Source organism: Leuresthes tenuis, unplaced genomic scaffold (genome assembly GCF_036924035.1).
Source record: "Leuresthes tenuis unplaced genomic scaffold, fLeuTen1.0.hap1 SCAF_4, whole genome shotgun sequence".
Lineage (NCBI taxonomy): Eukaryota > Metazoa > Chordata > Actinopteri > Atheriniformes > Atherinopsidae > Leuresthes > Leuresthes tenuis.
This window is the reverse complement of record NW_027325358.1, coordinates 9,400,090-9,414,272: the sequence shown is the minus strand read 5'-3', so window position 1 is coordinate 9,414,272 and position 14,183 is coordinate 9,400,090. Positions and strand designations below refer to the sequence as shown.

Below are 14,183 nucleotides of genomic sequence, written 5' to 3'. Positions count from 1 at the left end.
TTCCCTCCGAGAGGAGGACAAGAAAAAAAAAAACACCCCCCTCTTTCCCTCATCTCCGCCAAGCGACTGAAACACGTTTGGCTAAGTGACGTCAACCACGAGCTATTTTTAGAAATGTTGGTCAGAATTTAACACACGCGCAGCAGAGTCTACCAGGGAGGACTTCTACATATTTCGCTGGGATATTTGGTGAGAAATTAGTCTGAGGTAGTAAAACAGTATTTTTAACTACTGGTGTTGGGTGGAAACAACCAGAGCCGGACCGTCAGCCTGAATCCTTCCGCTACATCCTTGCTATCGTCACCCCTCCACCTGGATAATTTCACTGAGGCGCAAGGGCCTTTTGTTATCATGGTCATCAAAGGGCACAATTTCACACAGATTTGCATCTGAATATCCTTAGGACTTTACTCCTATTTTTAGCTGGAATTGGTTTAAAAATAAAATAATTCCACATTCAACTCTTACAATATCATATTAGGGCTGTGCAACCACCTTACTTAGAGTATAAGAGGCTTAAACAACCAAAAAACAAGGCCTACACATTGTGACATCTTGGTCAGTTCAGAAAACAACAAAAGGTCTATGCTGTCGGTAGTGATGTCATGTTAAGCCATTTCTCTGGTTTTATAATCAGTCAACAAGGTTTACATCATCACATTTGATCTTATAAAGCACAAACTGAAAGTGATATAAAACAGAACATCCTAACATTTAAGGAGCTGCAACAAAAGAGGCATTTGAGAGGTTTACTTGATAAATGACCAAAAGCTGATTAACTAATCATTTGAGCATTGCAACAGCCTCGTAGTGGAGGGCGGGCGAGACTGCAAACAGGTTTTACATCTACATATGAATCTGCACCACACTCCAGCGCTGTTCATTGTGCTCAACAGTGTAGACGTGAGAAGCACACAGAGGTAACAGATGGATGGAAGAGGGGAAATAGTCCCTGCGCCTGAGATAAAATGGATGAGAGCAGACAACTCCTCACCCCTCCCTTTTGCGCTGCAGTTGCCTAGCAACATGAGGCTAGAGTGAAAATGGTGGCGTAATGCTGCTGTATTTTATGAATGAAATTGGGAGAAAGAAAGGAAGCAGCGAGAGGAGGGTGAGGAGCGGGCCGATGCGGACACATGCAGTCTTTCTGCTGTTGCCGTGCTTTCTTTCTCACAAGTCAACAGCTGGAAAGGAGAATCAGCGATTAACGGAAAGGAGCGCAAAGTCAACAGAACAAACTTTATTAACTCCATCACTGTTACAATACTAAGGCAGGGAATATATAGTAAGTACAAAATTACCAAGACCAAAAAAAAAAAAACACTGGGAATACATTATTTACAGCAAACCTGTCATCCACACATCTTGACAATATGGCATCCACTTCTCCTTTACCTTCAACTATTTTTTTTGTTTGTTTTAGATATATAAAAGAGGGGTAAGTTACTTGGACTTGCACAAAGAACAAGGTTTTGTGAGTAATGTGGCTAACCCTTGGACAAAACTTGTAACTTTATGGTTGTATTTACACATCAAGAAAACATAGTTACCTCTTGCAACAAACTCCTGAACACGGGCCGTATATTAAACCTAAGATTTGTTTCCACAAGCAGGCATCAGATGAGAAAACTCTTCAGAATAATTCAATGTTTCACTATAAGCAGTATAGGCTACTTCTGACACTAAGTTCAGCTCAAGGCTTTGAACTGTGCACAAGAGGACAAAATGAACCACAGAAAATGCTCATTAAAATCAGTGCATGAGTAGGACTTGCAAGACTTGAGTTGAAAATTATCTAATTACTGTGGACACGATAAATTAAGGCAATCCTGGCTGTGCAGATCTATGTGTGTGTTTAAAAAAAATGAGCATACAAAAGAGGAACCAAAGTTGGGAACAATCACAGGCAAACTCTTTTTTCTTTGTGCCTTATAGAAACAACATTTGTAAATTCTTCTGTGTTAGAATGTCCCACTAATGTCCACATGTCATGTAGGTACATCCACAGCCTTTTTGTCCAGGTGTGTGGCTGAGATGTGGGTGAATATAAAGATATGAAGGGCTCTTTGTCCATCATGTGAATTTCATGACTCTTACATGCAGTCCATAGAGTTGTCTGGCATCAGTCCAAGAGGGGGCATCTTTCCTGGTATGCAGGAGGGAGGGAGCATACCACCGATGTTAGGGGATGGGTCAACATTCTCACTGTCTTCCATCTTGTCTGCTGAGCCCTCCCAGTTGATATGGAAGCGGGTGACGCGGGGGTTGGAGGCCAAAATATTCCTTTGGAGCTACAATGATGGAAAATAATACCAGAGAATTGTCAGAATTGGATATTGTTGTTTTTCTTTAGAACCAAAGTTGATTATTTGTTATCAAGGTGAGTAGGAACAAATACGGAGAAAATTTGTTTACTGAAAAACCTGACCATTAGAGTAAAGACTTGATGGTAATGACATTTCACCAAATACCATAAATTCCGGACTATAAATTGCTACTTTTTCCCCAGGCTTTGAGCACCGTTTATAATCAATCTGAGATGAGATTGTGAGAGCGACAACAAAGGGACAGAAGTGAGTGACAAAGTTCTGAGCCTGTTCTATTCAGACACTGAAGATGATGACTTTGATGGTTTTAGTGCGCAGGAGGAAGATGAATAAGGCGATCAATGACTTTTCCTGGTAGGCTTTTTTTTATTTATTTTTTTTTTATTTTTAAACCAGCTGTTCGGGAAAAAAAAGCATTTGCAGTATGCATTGGTTTATGTTACCATTAATTAAAAGTTTAAAAATCCTCACGTGTAACATCTTTCTGTGTAAATATCTCATATCACAATGTGGACACCCGCAGCTTATGGTGCAGCCCATACAAGTACAAGTGCAGCTTATATTCAGTTGCGCTCTATAGTCCGGAATTTACGGTAGAAATCAGAAGCCCTATCATTTGAATTTTGGTATCTTCTGTGAAACAAAAAAAGTAGCGCAATACACAAACGACACTTATTCCTTGCCCAGCATACAATCACACAAACGGCAGTCGAACAAGCTTGACTTGTGTAAGCCTCTGAAGATAAAATAACTTCTGAGAGTTTATTGCGTTTCAGAAGCTGAATCTGTAAGAAATGTACTGCATGGGCTCTGGAACAAAGACAAAAAAAAGGGCCATGCATTCATCTGCCAGGCTCCATTATGGTAAGTGGGTTGCATCAGTGCTCCTGGCACAGCTCGTTTACACTTCTGTGATGGCAGTGTTAAAGTAGAAAAGCTCATTGGGATTTTAGAGCAACATATACAACATACATGACCATATCTTCTCCAGGGAGGTTCATGCATTTTTTCAGCAAGACAATAGAAAACCACATTCTGCAGAAAATAATAAGGAATGGCTGCGGAGTAAGAGACTACAGCTACGATACTGGACTGTCCTGCCTGCAGTCCTGACCTGTCCCCAGCAGAGAATGTGAGGAGAATTTTAAAAAGAAAAATGTAACACCGTAAGACGTATTTACAGGAAGAATGGAACAAAAACTGCCCAAAACTCTTGGTTTTCCTGAATGTTGTAACCTATTCTAAGTGATGTGAAACGGAATGGCAACATTGCAAAGTAGTGAGAACTTTACTGTGCTTGTGTTGTAAATTTTTTTGCAAGCTTTAAATGTAAAAAAATTATTTTTATTCACAAATTAAATAAAGTTAAGGAGAGAGAGAGAGAGAAATTGCCATATGCAAGCAAATAAAAGTCAAAGTAAATCCAGGAATCATTGCTATTTTATAGCATTTTTTAAAATTAGCATTTTCCATGTCATTTCAGTTTCTTCTGATTTGGGTGTTTACATTACATCAGAAGCAACAGATTGTCTTGGGGCTTGTTTATTGTAGCACATAGGTATCCATCTGTTTCAATCTGAAACAACCATCTGATGCAGAAGTAATACAGTGTACAAGAAAAAAAACAAAAACAATATATCTCTTGCTCAATCCACAATAAAACAAAACTGGTCATTTTTACTCTAAAATAGCACTGATCTGGTTTACCAGCACTGTGGCATACTGTCAGCCAACCACAAAGATAGATTGAAAACCGATGTGTCGCACTGGAAATTTTAGAGTGAAAACAAATTCAACTATAACTAAAACTATAAAATTACTCCATACAGAGAAAACAACCCCAAAGAGGAAACGCTGTTGTACTTTACTTCATTCTTGATATGAACGTTGCCTGTAACTGTAAATTTCAGTGCACCAGAGGGCAGCAAAAGACAGCGTTTCAATACAGCCTTTCTAGAAGTACGGTCCATATATGGTCCTTTATGTCAACACCATCCACAACTCTGAACGCACAGCTCGGAGTGGCTTCCATGCAGGTAAATCTATGAGTGTTAATCAGTGACTGCCATCTATCCACTTGTGTCACGTTACCTGTGAGTAGTCCGGCTTCAGCGGTGGATTTTCTCGTAGTTCTGGGTCTGTGTATTCATTGTTAACATAGTAACCAATGCGGATGAACTCTTGTCCACGATAGGTGCAGGTTATTAGTACTACAGTGACTCCTACAGCATCGCTCTCTGGAATCAGCCCTGTGTTGGGAGCATCAGCCTAAGAGGGTGGAAAAACAAAAATGAACAAAGATATCCAATCAAACAACAGCGTTACATAATGTAACATCAAGTGTAACAATAAAACAAATCAGGCAAATCATCCCTTATAGTTGTTAATGACAGGAAGTCTTGGTAGTCAATGTGATTTGTAGTCAGAGAGCTCACCTGAAACACAAACATGTGTCTGCCAGCTGGTACCGGGCCAACTAAAACAGAGTCCAGAACCTGGTCATATTCTTCACTCTCAGCTGAGCCCACATAGATGATCTTCCACTCCAGATCTGGACAGCACACACAGAGAACAACAACGACTTTTCTTGTTTATGTTTATGCATTTAGCAGACGCTTTTATCCAAAGCGACTTACAGATAGGCATGTAGGGTAAGGGGGTCTTGCCTAAGAACCCTTACTGGAGGTAGTACCTTTCATGCAGGGGATTTGAACTCAAGTCTCCCACATGGAAGGTGGCAATCATACCACTACACTAGACACCGCTTTTCTTAAAAGGTAAAACGCAGTTTTGTAAATAACAGCAGTCGCCCACTTCACCGCGGTGCTCAGAGATATCCGGGCAAGCTTTCAAGTTTTTCTTTTTTATACGCAAAGAAAAACACAGCAAATTGAAAATTTCATTAACAAACAGAGGTTAGTTTCATGTTTCTACAAAAAGGACTTGGTTGTATTTCCAACAACTGTTGTCAGACCTTTGCACATAGATACAAAGTTTTCATTGTAAAGGCTCAAGAAGAAAATATATATATATATATATATATATATATATATATATAGGCGTTAATGCTAAGAGAGGGTTGCTTTGGTTATTAGTCTATTACTAGACATAGTGCCATTCAACTTTATGTGAGAAACAACTTTTACAAAAACAAAAAACGCTGAAAAAGTTTTTTCTTATTTTTTTTTATTTTCTTTTAACAGCACTCAGTCCATCAACACCTCGCCTATGGTAGATAATATTCAACTATCACGCTTGTTATTACTTCCCTGTCGCGTCTCCCCGCGGTTCGCGGCAACTCATTGAGTTCATTTGTTTCCACACAGACGTAAAGTAATGAACCAATCAGCTTCTCCAGAAAAACTACGTAAAAGCCTTTGGAACCAATCACAGCACGCTGGAGGCGGCCCTAGGAGCCCAAACGCGCCAGCGCCAATTTTCAACAACTTGTCAAATGAAATATCATCAGACGTTTAAAAACAAATACCATCAAACGAATATAAAACAAAAAAAGTGTATCACAACGACTGGTGGTGCTCTACAAAGACACGTGCTGTGAATATGACTGAAATCCCCCAGACAGCTGTTCAAACGCTAACACATACAGAGTAACTTAACTGGCATTATACGTTAGCTAACAAATAATACCCACCTTCCGGCAAATCTTCCATGCATTCAAACGTTATTTCAAATTGAAAAGGATTTCCAAATGGGCTTGGGTTGTCCAGTACAGCAACATTTAACACTTGAACCTTCGCCATAGCAGAATATTGTGAGGCACTTTAATCTAACAAAATAAATGTCCGTTCTCTATTATGTGGACAAAGTTAGATGCGTCACTCAACACTAAACTATCGTTGTGTTCACAGGTTGGCTCACACGCGGTGGGACTGCCGGGTTGCAAAGGTGGAAGTTAAGATTTGATCCTTTTATTCTCCGAGAACACCGAGAGGACCCAGCCGCGTCTCGGCTAGAGGAAGTGCGTCACTGTCTTCTTCTTCTGCGTTGATGAACACAGAACACAATAGCATGCTGCTGCCCCCCAGTGTTACTTTTGCTAAACAACAGGTCGATATCTTTATTAATCGAATAACCGTCCTGGTGAGATTTGAGAGTCTTAAAAACAACACATTTTAGCCGCTGAAAAAATACAAATTAATAGTTAATTGGTTATTTTGTCAACGTGTGCAATGCATTAAGACACACATAACCTCGTTGGCTTGAGTGTTGCCTTGTTTAGCAACCGGGGAAACACATTTGTTTAAACACCAGGAAAAACAGATGTTTCTGGGGGCCTGAGTACATTCAGTATTCTTGTTCTTGAAGACTCACAACAAAGCCTCAGGTAATGGGAAATTCTGACACAAATTTAACATGTTTTTAACCAAGTATCAAAATTCGTCTGTTTGAGCATTTTCTGTAGAGGGCAAGCAATGTAATAAACCTTTACTTTCGGTATAAGACTCCACCTATCAAGTACTATATAAAGAAATAACGCAACTCATCAGTTTCAATATTTGTAGACCATTGTCTGTATCATTATTTACCAAGTAGGTTAGCATTTTCAGCCTCCTCTGCGATGTTTAAAGGAGAATTTCAAAGCTTTTGCAAATAAGACACAACTGGATAGTTCAACAGCCATGTATGGAGAGATATGATGAACCAGGTTTCTCAAGGTCCAAGAAAACACAATTTTTTCATTTACAATCAAAACCGAAAGAAAAAACAAATAAGAAAAGCTTACAATGAGAAGACAACATTCAAGGTTTTGCAGAGTTTATTTAATTAGTTTTATTTTTCATAATTAGTCAACATTTTTCATGTTTTGGTTATAATAATGCATTAATGCATAATGCAATGTGAGTATGTATGTAATAGTCTAAAGGGTGATTTTATATGCTTCTCTTACACTAATCTGGGCAACCATGGCGTGTGTACTGTTCAACCATTTTCTCCAAGCCCTCACAGGTAGATTTATATTTTTCAGTTGCACACTCTTTTTCTGTAGGCCAGTACTCAATCCAGGTCCTTTCACCAAGCACATATTGATACCTGATAAAAATACAGAGAGCAGGGAAACAGCTTAAGTCCTTTAACGACTACTATATCATGACAAAAAACCCATCAAATAAAGACATAATAAACTTACGACTGACTCTGCACATCAGTGTAAATATCTTTAGACGTGCCCATGATGAGATAGGTTTGGCCTGTACCAAGAGCTAAAGCTTCTCTGCAGTGCCTGTAACTGAGGAAAATGCGCTGTTTACCCAGAGGACCCACATCTGAAGTTCCTGTGAACAAAATATACGACAGTTAAACCAATAAGAACATACCGGAAGGAAAACCAAGGTTATGCAAGTTCAGGTCGGCGAAAGAGAAAAAAAAAACATATTTTTTGTCTTTCTTAAATAATTAAACTTATTTTCAACAATTCATCTGAACTCTAACATCATACTACCGTTGTGAGAATAATCTCAACAAGAGACGTGACTCAAGAGCTATGTAAATAAAACCTGTTTTTGTATTAAAATGCACCTTTCCTTTACAATATCAAAATTCAGAGGAAGCAGCAGAGTTTAGAAACTTAACTTTTGCTAATTCTGAGTCGAGGTATTGCAAAGTGTAAATATGCTAAAATAGGCCAAAAACATCTTTCAGATGTAAATTAAATCAAAATAGATGCAAATTTTAAAGGAAGAGTAGGAGAAAACCATGCAGAAAGGTTGAGCGGTAACATTTTTTGGCAGTTTCAATAGCTGAAGGTATAACCCACCTTCTTTGATGACATTGAGCACTTCCATTGTGTATACATCAGTGGACAAACCATCTGTAAACTCTTGCAGTTTCACTTTGTATGCTGAAGACAGGCAATTTGCAGACTGTTATCTTACATGCGTTCTTCCTTTAGGAGTAAACTCTGTATTTACACAAAAATGTACACAAACTCTTACCAAAATCTGTTCTGGTGTTCAGACGAGTCTCACAAACCTTTGTACTACGTTCATTGTTGTTAATTTGACCCTTCTTCTGCATGCTACAGTTCTCTGGAAACACACAAGAAGCACAGGGTGATAATTAACCCTTTAACACATAAAGTTCCCCCTCAAACATCCTGAAAACAAAGGAGTTTTAAAACCTGAGGGTTTTCTGAAAAGCTGGACATAATTTTCACTGTTCACTGTTAATACCTTAATTTAACCTCTGAAAGGGTCATAATAGAACCATAACAAAACAAAAAAAACACCCCCTTTCACTTTTACATATCAGGATATCATGAAAAAAATCAACTGGTCTTTACTTCCGATGGACTTCCGATGTTCCTGCTTTACCTGTCAGACAGATGGCCACTCATTTGACTCTAGAACACTTTGGTATACAGAGTTAATGGTCGAATTTATGACTACAAGGTGTCAAAGTGACTGTATCTGCAAAATATGCCCAAATTGTCACTCCCTCCACCTCTCTGCTTGACAGTTGGTATGATGTGTTTGTGCTGTAATGCCATCTTTGGTTTTCTCCACGTTTACTGCTGTGCATTATGACCAAACATCTCCACTTTGGTCTCATCTCTCCAACGGACATTGTTCCAGAAGTCTTGTGGTTTGTTCAGATACAACTCAAACCTTGGCCATGCTGCCATGCTGTTTTTAATGAGAATATACTTTCTCCTTCACAATAAGCCAATTCATTTAGTCTTTTTCCAGTTGTTATGTCTTTAAGTTTAACATCTAACATTCCAACTGACTTTCTCTTTGTTGAATGGTGGACTCCAAATACTTTTGAAGTGGTCCTCTAACCCTTACTAGATTGATGGGCAGCAACAATTGCTTCTCTGAGAGGTGGGTAACCTGGGTTCAAATCCCCTGCATGAAAGGTACTACTACCTCCAGTAGGGGTCCCTAGGCAAGGCCCCCTTACCCTATCTGCCTAACTGTATGTCGCTTTGGATAAAAGCATCTGCTAAATGCATAAACATAACATCAATGCCCTGTTCTCTCCCATTATGCGGATCTCGCGTAATGTGAATATCTTCCGAAGGACGCCGACTTTCACCAAATTGCTCTTGCCAGAAATAAGGTCTAGGTTTAAAAATACCGGCGTTCCCCTTTAATTTCTGTGGAAGCTGTAAGTGTGGACTTTCACACACCTTTTTGGCATTTTGACTTGGTTTTCTTAAATAAGTTATGTATCTTTTTGTCTGACACTGTATTTATCTAATTCTAACACTTGTAAGGGCAGCTGTTTTTTTTCTTTGATATGTCCTGATATGTAAATTGTTAGCATTGAAAGGGGGTAATTCATTGGCTTTATAATACATTTTAGCACAGAATTCTGGGCAATTCATACTCGGGTACATAATAGAGAGAATATTGACATCCCTGTATGAAAAAAGGCAAAAAGTGTAAAACCAACATTAAATGGTGGTGATTTTGACCTTCTTTGTGTATCAGTATTCTGTGTGATTAAAAATACCCAAAAGAGTAACAAATGTTTGCTGACAGCAGAAAGATAATCTGTATACCTTCGGCACATGTACATTCATCATTTCTACAGAGGCGCAGTAGTTGTCCACCTTTCCTCTCTGGATGGTAGAATTTCACACAATGATCCTCTGCATTGTGAGATAAAGATATTGTTATCTGCTTGCAGGACAGTAATACTTAACACATTTTTATTCACAATACCACCAACTGTACAGTGCCATCTTCTGGCAGCTATGAATAATCCATTAAGCTCCAAAGTCTGAAACAAATCAAATGTATGTGTTTGTATGTTAGAGACCTATAAAGGCAGCATATTCATAAGTATTTTGGGACTTACGATTACTGTATTGTTGGTTATATTCATACACAGATACAGCCGCTGGTTGTAAGACGCCCACTTTCAGCTTCTGATGGACCCTAAAAGTGATCTCCTCTGGTTGTGTGTGTGAAACCTGCAGAGGTATATAAAGACAAGCAGAAGCAACTGAAAAAAGAATCAGACAAACAGAGAAAGTTTGAAGGGAGGAAACATTCATGTATTACCTTGTCCAGGTAGATAATGAGCGAGTTTCTTTCTGATTCTCTGTTGTTTTCCTTATATTTTGCAATGGTGCGGGCATGGCCTTTAGACAACTACACACAAACGCACAATGATGTTCAGAACTGATGTCCAACAAGAAATCTTACATTACTGGCATCAAACAAATATTTGAGCATTTCAGCTTGTGCATGACTTACTAAGTTGAGGTCTTTTGTATTAACTGTAAATCCAGTTAGCAAGCCAACATCCAAGAATGACATGGTTGCATCACGATATCTGTCCTTATATCTGCACACAGAATATGTCAGAATCCTGACATACTGAAGACAAAAATGTTGTAAAGGCATATAGCTAAACGCAGCTAAAAGCAGCTAGAAACAGCTTTGCTCTATTGGAGTGGCTGTGGCTCAGCACATAGAGATGATCATTGACTAATCAAAGGGTTTGTAGTTTGATCCCCAGCTTCTTCATTCTACATGTAGAAGTGTTATTGGGCAAGATAATCCCACAAATTCACCCAATGTTCCCAAAGTTTTGTGAGCATATGTATGTTACAGAAATGTGCTCAACGTACTGAATGACAAGTGTCGTCTGCTGGCACGGATGTTGCTTTGAAATCACTTGCGGACTTTGAATATACATTCAAAAACCATAAATCATTACTGATAAGCACATATCCCCATTCCACAGAATACTTTTTGCATGATATCCTGGCTTCTGTGTGTACGATAGGCAGGTGCTACTCCAGAATATTTCAACTTCTAAAAACATGTCACAAAGAGAATCTTCCTGAAAGGTCAGACCTAATTCTTCAGACATTCTCTGTTGTCCATATGTGAAAATGGCTTTGGTTGAGAGCTGGATCAAAAGCAGAGCAAGAACATATAAATCACTCCCTTTAAAACTGTGAGAAAGGACAGTGGCCTTGGTTAAAGGCTGCATCCTGTGATTTACTCTCTAATCTAAAGCATTTATTCAGTTGAAGTAGAAAGCTTTTGATGGAGTTTTTCAGATCTTCTTCAAGCCTGCTGATGAAGGAACAGACAGAAATATTTTTTAAGCACTTGAATGTCCGTATTACAACGTGGCCTTCAGTTCACTGCAATGCAGTCCAGGTCATAACACTGTGTGGCAACATGGAGCCCAGATATGGCGTCTGCCAAAACCACTTTGAAATGTTGTTAGAGCGAGAAATTGAGCCTTTCTCTGAGAGTTTTTTGTCTGAGAGGAAACTTGCTTATCCAAACTGCACGTTCTGATTGCCATCTACAGCAAATAAGACCACTTAGTTCTTTAAATAACCACACTTTAAAAAAGAGCAGGATATCCCTCTAAGGGATCAAAAACAAAGATAATATTTATGTATGTATAATTATTCAAAAGTAAATGAATGGATGGAAAATCTTAATGAAATGTTTGAATAGTTTTCTTTGTACTTACAAAACCTCTATTCTTAGCTTGTATATCTTTTCATCTGTATTCATTTTCTCTGTAGACACAAAGAAAAAAAATGAGATTACCATCTTAATTGTTTTAAGAAAAAAAACTTGTCAATGAGATCTAAAAGACAAAATATAAAAAAAAACAGCCAAACCTGGAAGGAGCTGCACTGACAAGTTGAACTTCTGACAGCTGCTCTCCTTTTCTTTAGGCAAAGTGTAATACAGTGACACCACCTGTTACATGAACAACAACATACCGTATGTAAGTAGGCAATTAAAATCAAGACCACGCATCTACAGTAAGACAAGTCTTTGGCCTCCTCTGGAATTCATAAAGGGCAGATTTTTAAACAAAAGTTGCCCAAATTAAAAGACAAAACTGTCCCATTCTGCTTACTGTCATTGTTGCTTCTCCTGGACCTGTGGCTGTTACGGACACATTGTGGTTTACATGATTGATCTGCGGGGATTAAAAGATGTATGCACACACATACAGATCAGCAGCAGAAATAAACACACCGAAAGCAGCATAAATGAGAACAATTAGGAACCACTGTCAGTGAGAATGAGAGCTTGTGTTCTCACCTTAGATGTTCTTGTGGCGTGGTGGTTTTCTCTGTTGAAGTTGTACTTGTCAAGCTTTAACCTGCCCGGCAACTTGATGTCCACATTCAGATTAAAGTCTGACTCTTTGTCACTGGCCCAGTATTCTGCCACAGCCTGGTAGACTGACATAGTGGCCTGTACAGAGACAGATATGATTAAGAGTTGAGCCCTGACGACCTTCAATTTGCTGCCATAACGCACCAGTACAGACAGACACTGAGAGCTAAGTGATACCTGAGTTGATCCATAGCCTCCGCTCTCTCTATGCTGTTTGTTGAACCATCTGACAACAGGTCGGGCTTCTTTAAAGGCCTTTTTTAAACAGATGAGAGAGGTTGAAACACTGTTTTGTGACTTTTGTATTCCTGGTTCAGAAGCATATATCACATTTCTGATCACATAATTGCCTTGTCCAAGAAAAACATCATGTCTGCACCTATAAATATCACGTGCTGTGTGAGATCATTGGTGTCACACACAGATACAGAAAATGGGATATGCTCACCTTGATTTTGACCAGAGCCAGAAGAGCATATGCAGTGGCCTCCAGTGTGTGAGCACGTCCCATCGGCACAGGCCAGTGGGATAAATCTGAGGGGAACACAAACACATTTCTGCATCCCATAAGTGACCCCCAAAAATATCCAACAAGTTAAACTAATGGAACAATGAACTGTGATGTTAAAAATGGAAATGAGATGTGGAGAAGTAGATTGTTGGATGCAAACATGAAGAAAAGCAAAATCTAAGTTACACAAATGACACTTAAGTAAAGTCACTGCAAAATGATCAGAACCCATTGGTTGAAAGGATGGTTTGTCCAAGAGAAATACTTAGAATGAGCAATGCTCTAAAAAAGCAGTGTGATATCATGGAGAACAAAAGTTCATCCATGCTCAAACTTGGTTAAGCTGAAAGCTTTACTGGATGAAACCATAAAAAGAGTCTCCGACCCAATTCCAATTTTTCCCACTTGGCCCTATTCTTCCATTTTAGAGGTAAACTGGTATCTAAAGCAACAGTGACCTAACCATTTAAATGGCCCTCCAACATCATGGTTGAAGGGTTGGATAACCACTTCTTCTGGATCCCAAAATCATGACGGGGGGGGGGGCAAGTGATAGGGCCAATGGTGGCAAATGGGATCACGTTCATTGGGTACAGATGAAACCTTTTCACAACAACTGTAACATGTAAACTGGCAGATTCCAAGCCCATATATTGCTCCGTAACAACATTTACTAAATACTAAAATGTAACTCTGATCTCTATGGTATGTTCAGACCAAACACTAAGTGAATGTTTACCACACCTGCTAACACGAGTTGGGCCACTAGATTAGTTTTTGTAGCATGCAGCAACAAACTAATATTCACCCTTAGAAGACAAGGGATGGGGGTTACTTACAAACCATATACCACATCCATTTAAAGTGATCTCACTCATTGCTGATGATAACTTCTGCTGCTGCTTTACACCTTCTGTTGAAAACCTAATATCACCAAAAACACTGATGCTTCTAAATGGTTCTAGATTTATGTTGGTTTGTGGTAGCTGAAAGCAATGGGTAGCTGAAATCTGGTAATAAGTATATATTTTAAGAACTTACCTGGTAGCCCAATAGATCTGTAATGCCCATTGCAAATCCTTGCTTGTGGCGTAGCAGAAATTTTAATGCTGATAGGCTGTCTTGACAAAGCATCACCTGAAACGTTCAGTCAAGCTGAAAGATTTTTAACTGGTGTGAATGCATGTTCACATCTACTTGCATTACACCTAT

At 39.0% G+C, this 14,183-nt stretch overlaps 2 protein-coding genes across 2 annotated transcripts in view; both read right to left on the bottom strand.

Annotated features, from left to right (window-relative positions):
- Nucleotides 1-1,220: 1,220 nt before the first annotated feature.
- Nucleotides 1,221-6,307, bottom strand: asf1bb (anti-silencing function 1Bb histone chaperone). The gene is made up of 4 exons (XM_072384455.1): nt 5,980-6,307; nt 4,763-4,878; nt 4,419-4,595; nt 1,221-2,291 (listed from the first exon to the last, which is right to left on the bottom strand). Exons 1-4 carry the CDS (start codon nt 6,086-6,088, stop codon nt 2,094-2,096), a joined length of 600 nt encoding a protein of 199 aa, XP_072240556.1. The 5' UTR covers nt 6,089-6,307; the 3' UTR covers nt 1,221-2,093.
- A 783-nt stretch (nt 6,308-7,090) lies between these two features.
- Nucleotides 7,091-14,183, bottom strand: part of LOC140305199 (uncharacterized) — a 54,130-nt gene continuing 47,037 nt past the window's right edge. The window contains exons 74-87 of the mRNA XM_072383950.1: nt 12,909-12,994; nt 12,638-12,715; nt 12,383-12,538; nt 12,195-12,257; nt 11,950-12,031; nt 11,796-11,844; nt 10,553-10,643; nt 10,358-10,447; nt 10,152-10,266; nt 9,853-9,942; nt 8,282-8,374; nt 8,104-8,187; nt 7,477-7,621; nt 7,091-7,379 (exon numbers count right to left, since the gene is read on the bottom strand). Of these exons, the coding sequence (XP_072240051.1) occupies nt 7,238-7,379; nt 7,477-7,621; nt 8,104-8,187; nt 8,282-8,374; nt 9,853-9,942; nt 10,152-10,266; nt 10,358-10,447; nt 10,553-10,643; nt 11,796-11,844; nt 11,950-12,031; nt 12,195-12,257; nt 12,383-12,538; nt 12,638-12,715; nt 12,909-12,994 (1,364 nt within the window). The 3' untranslated portion in view covers nt 7,091-7,237. The remainder of the gene's footprint in view (nt 7,380-7,476; nt 7,622-8,103; nt 8,188-8,281; nt 8,375-9,852; nt 9,943-10,151; nt 10,267-10,357; nt 10,448-10,552; nt 10,644-11,795; nt 11,845-11,949; nt 12,032-12,194; nt 12,258-12,382; nt 12,539-12,637; nt 12,716-12,908; nt 12,995-14,183) is intronic.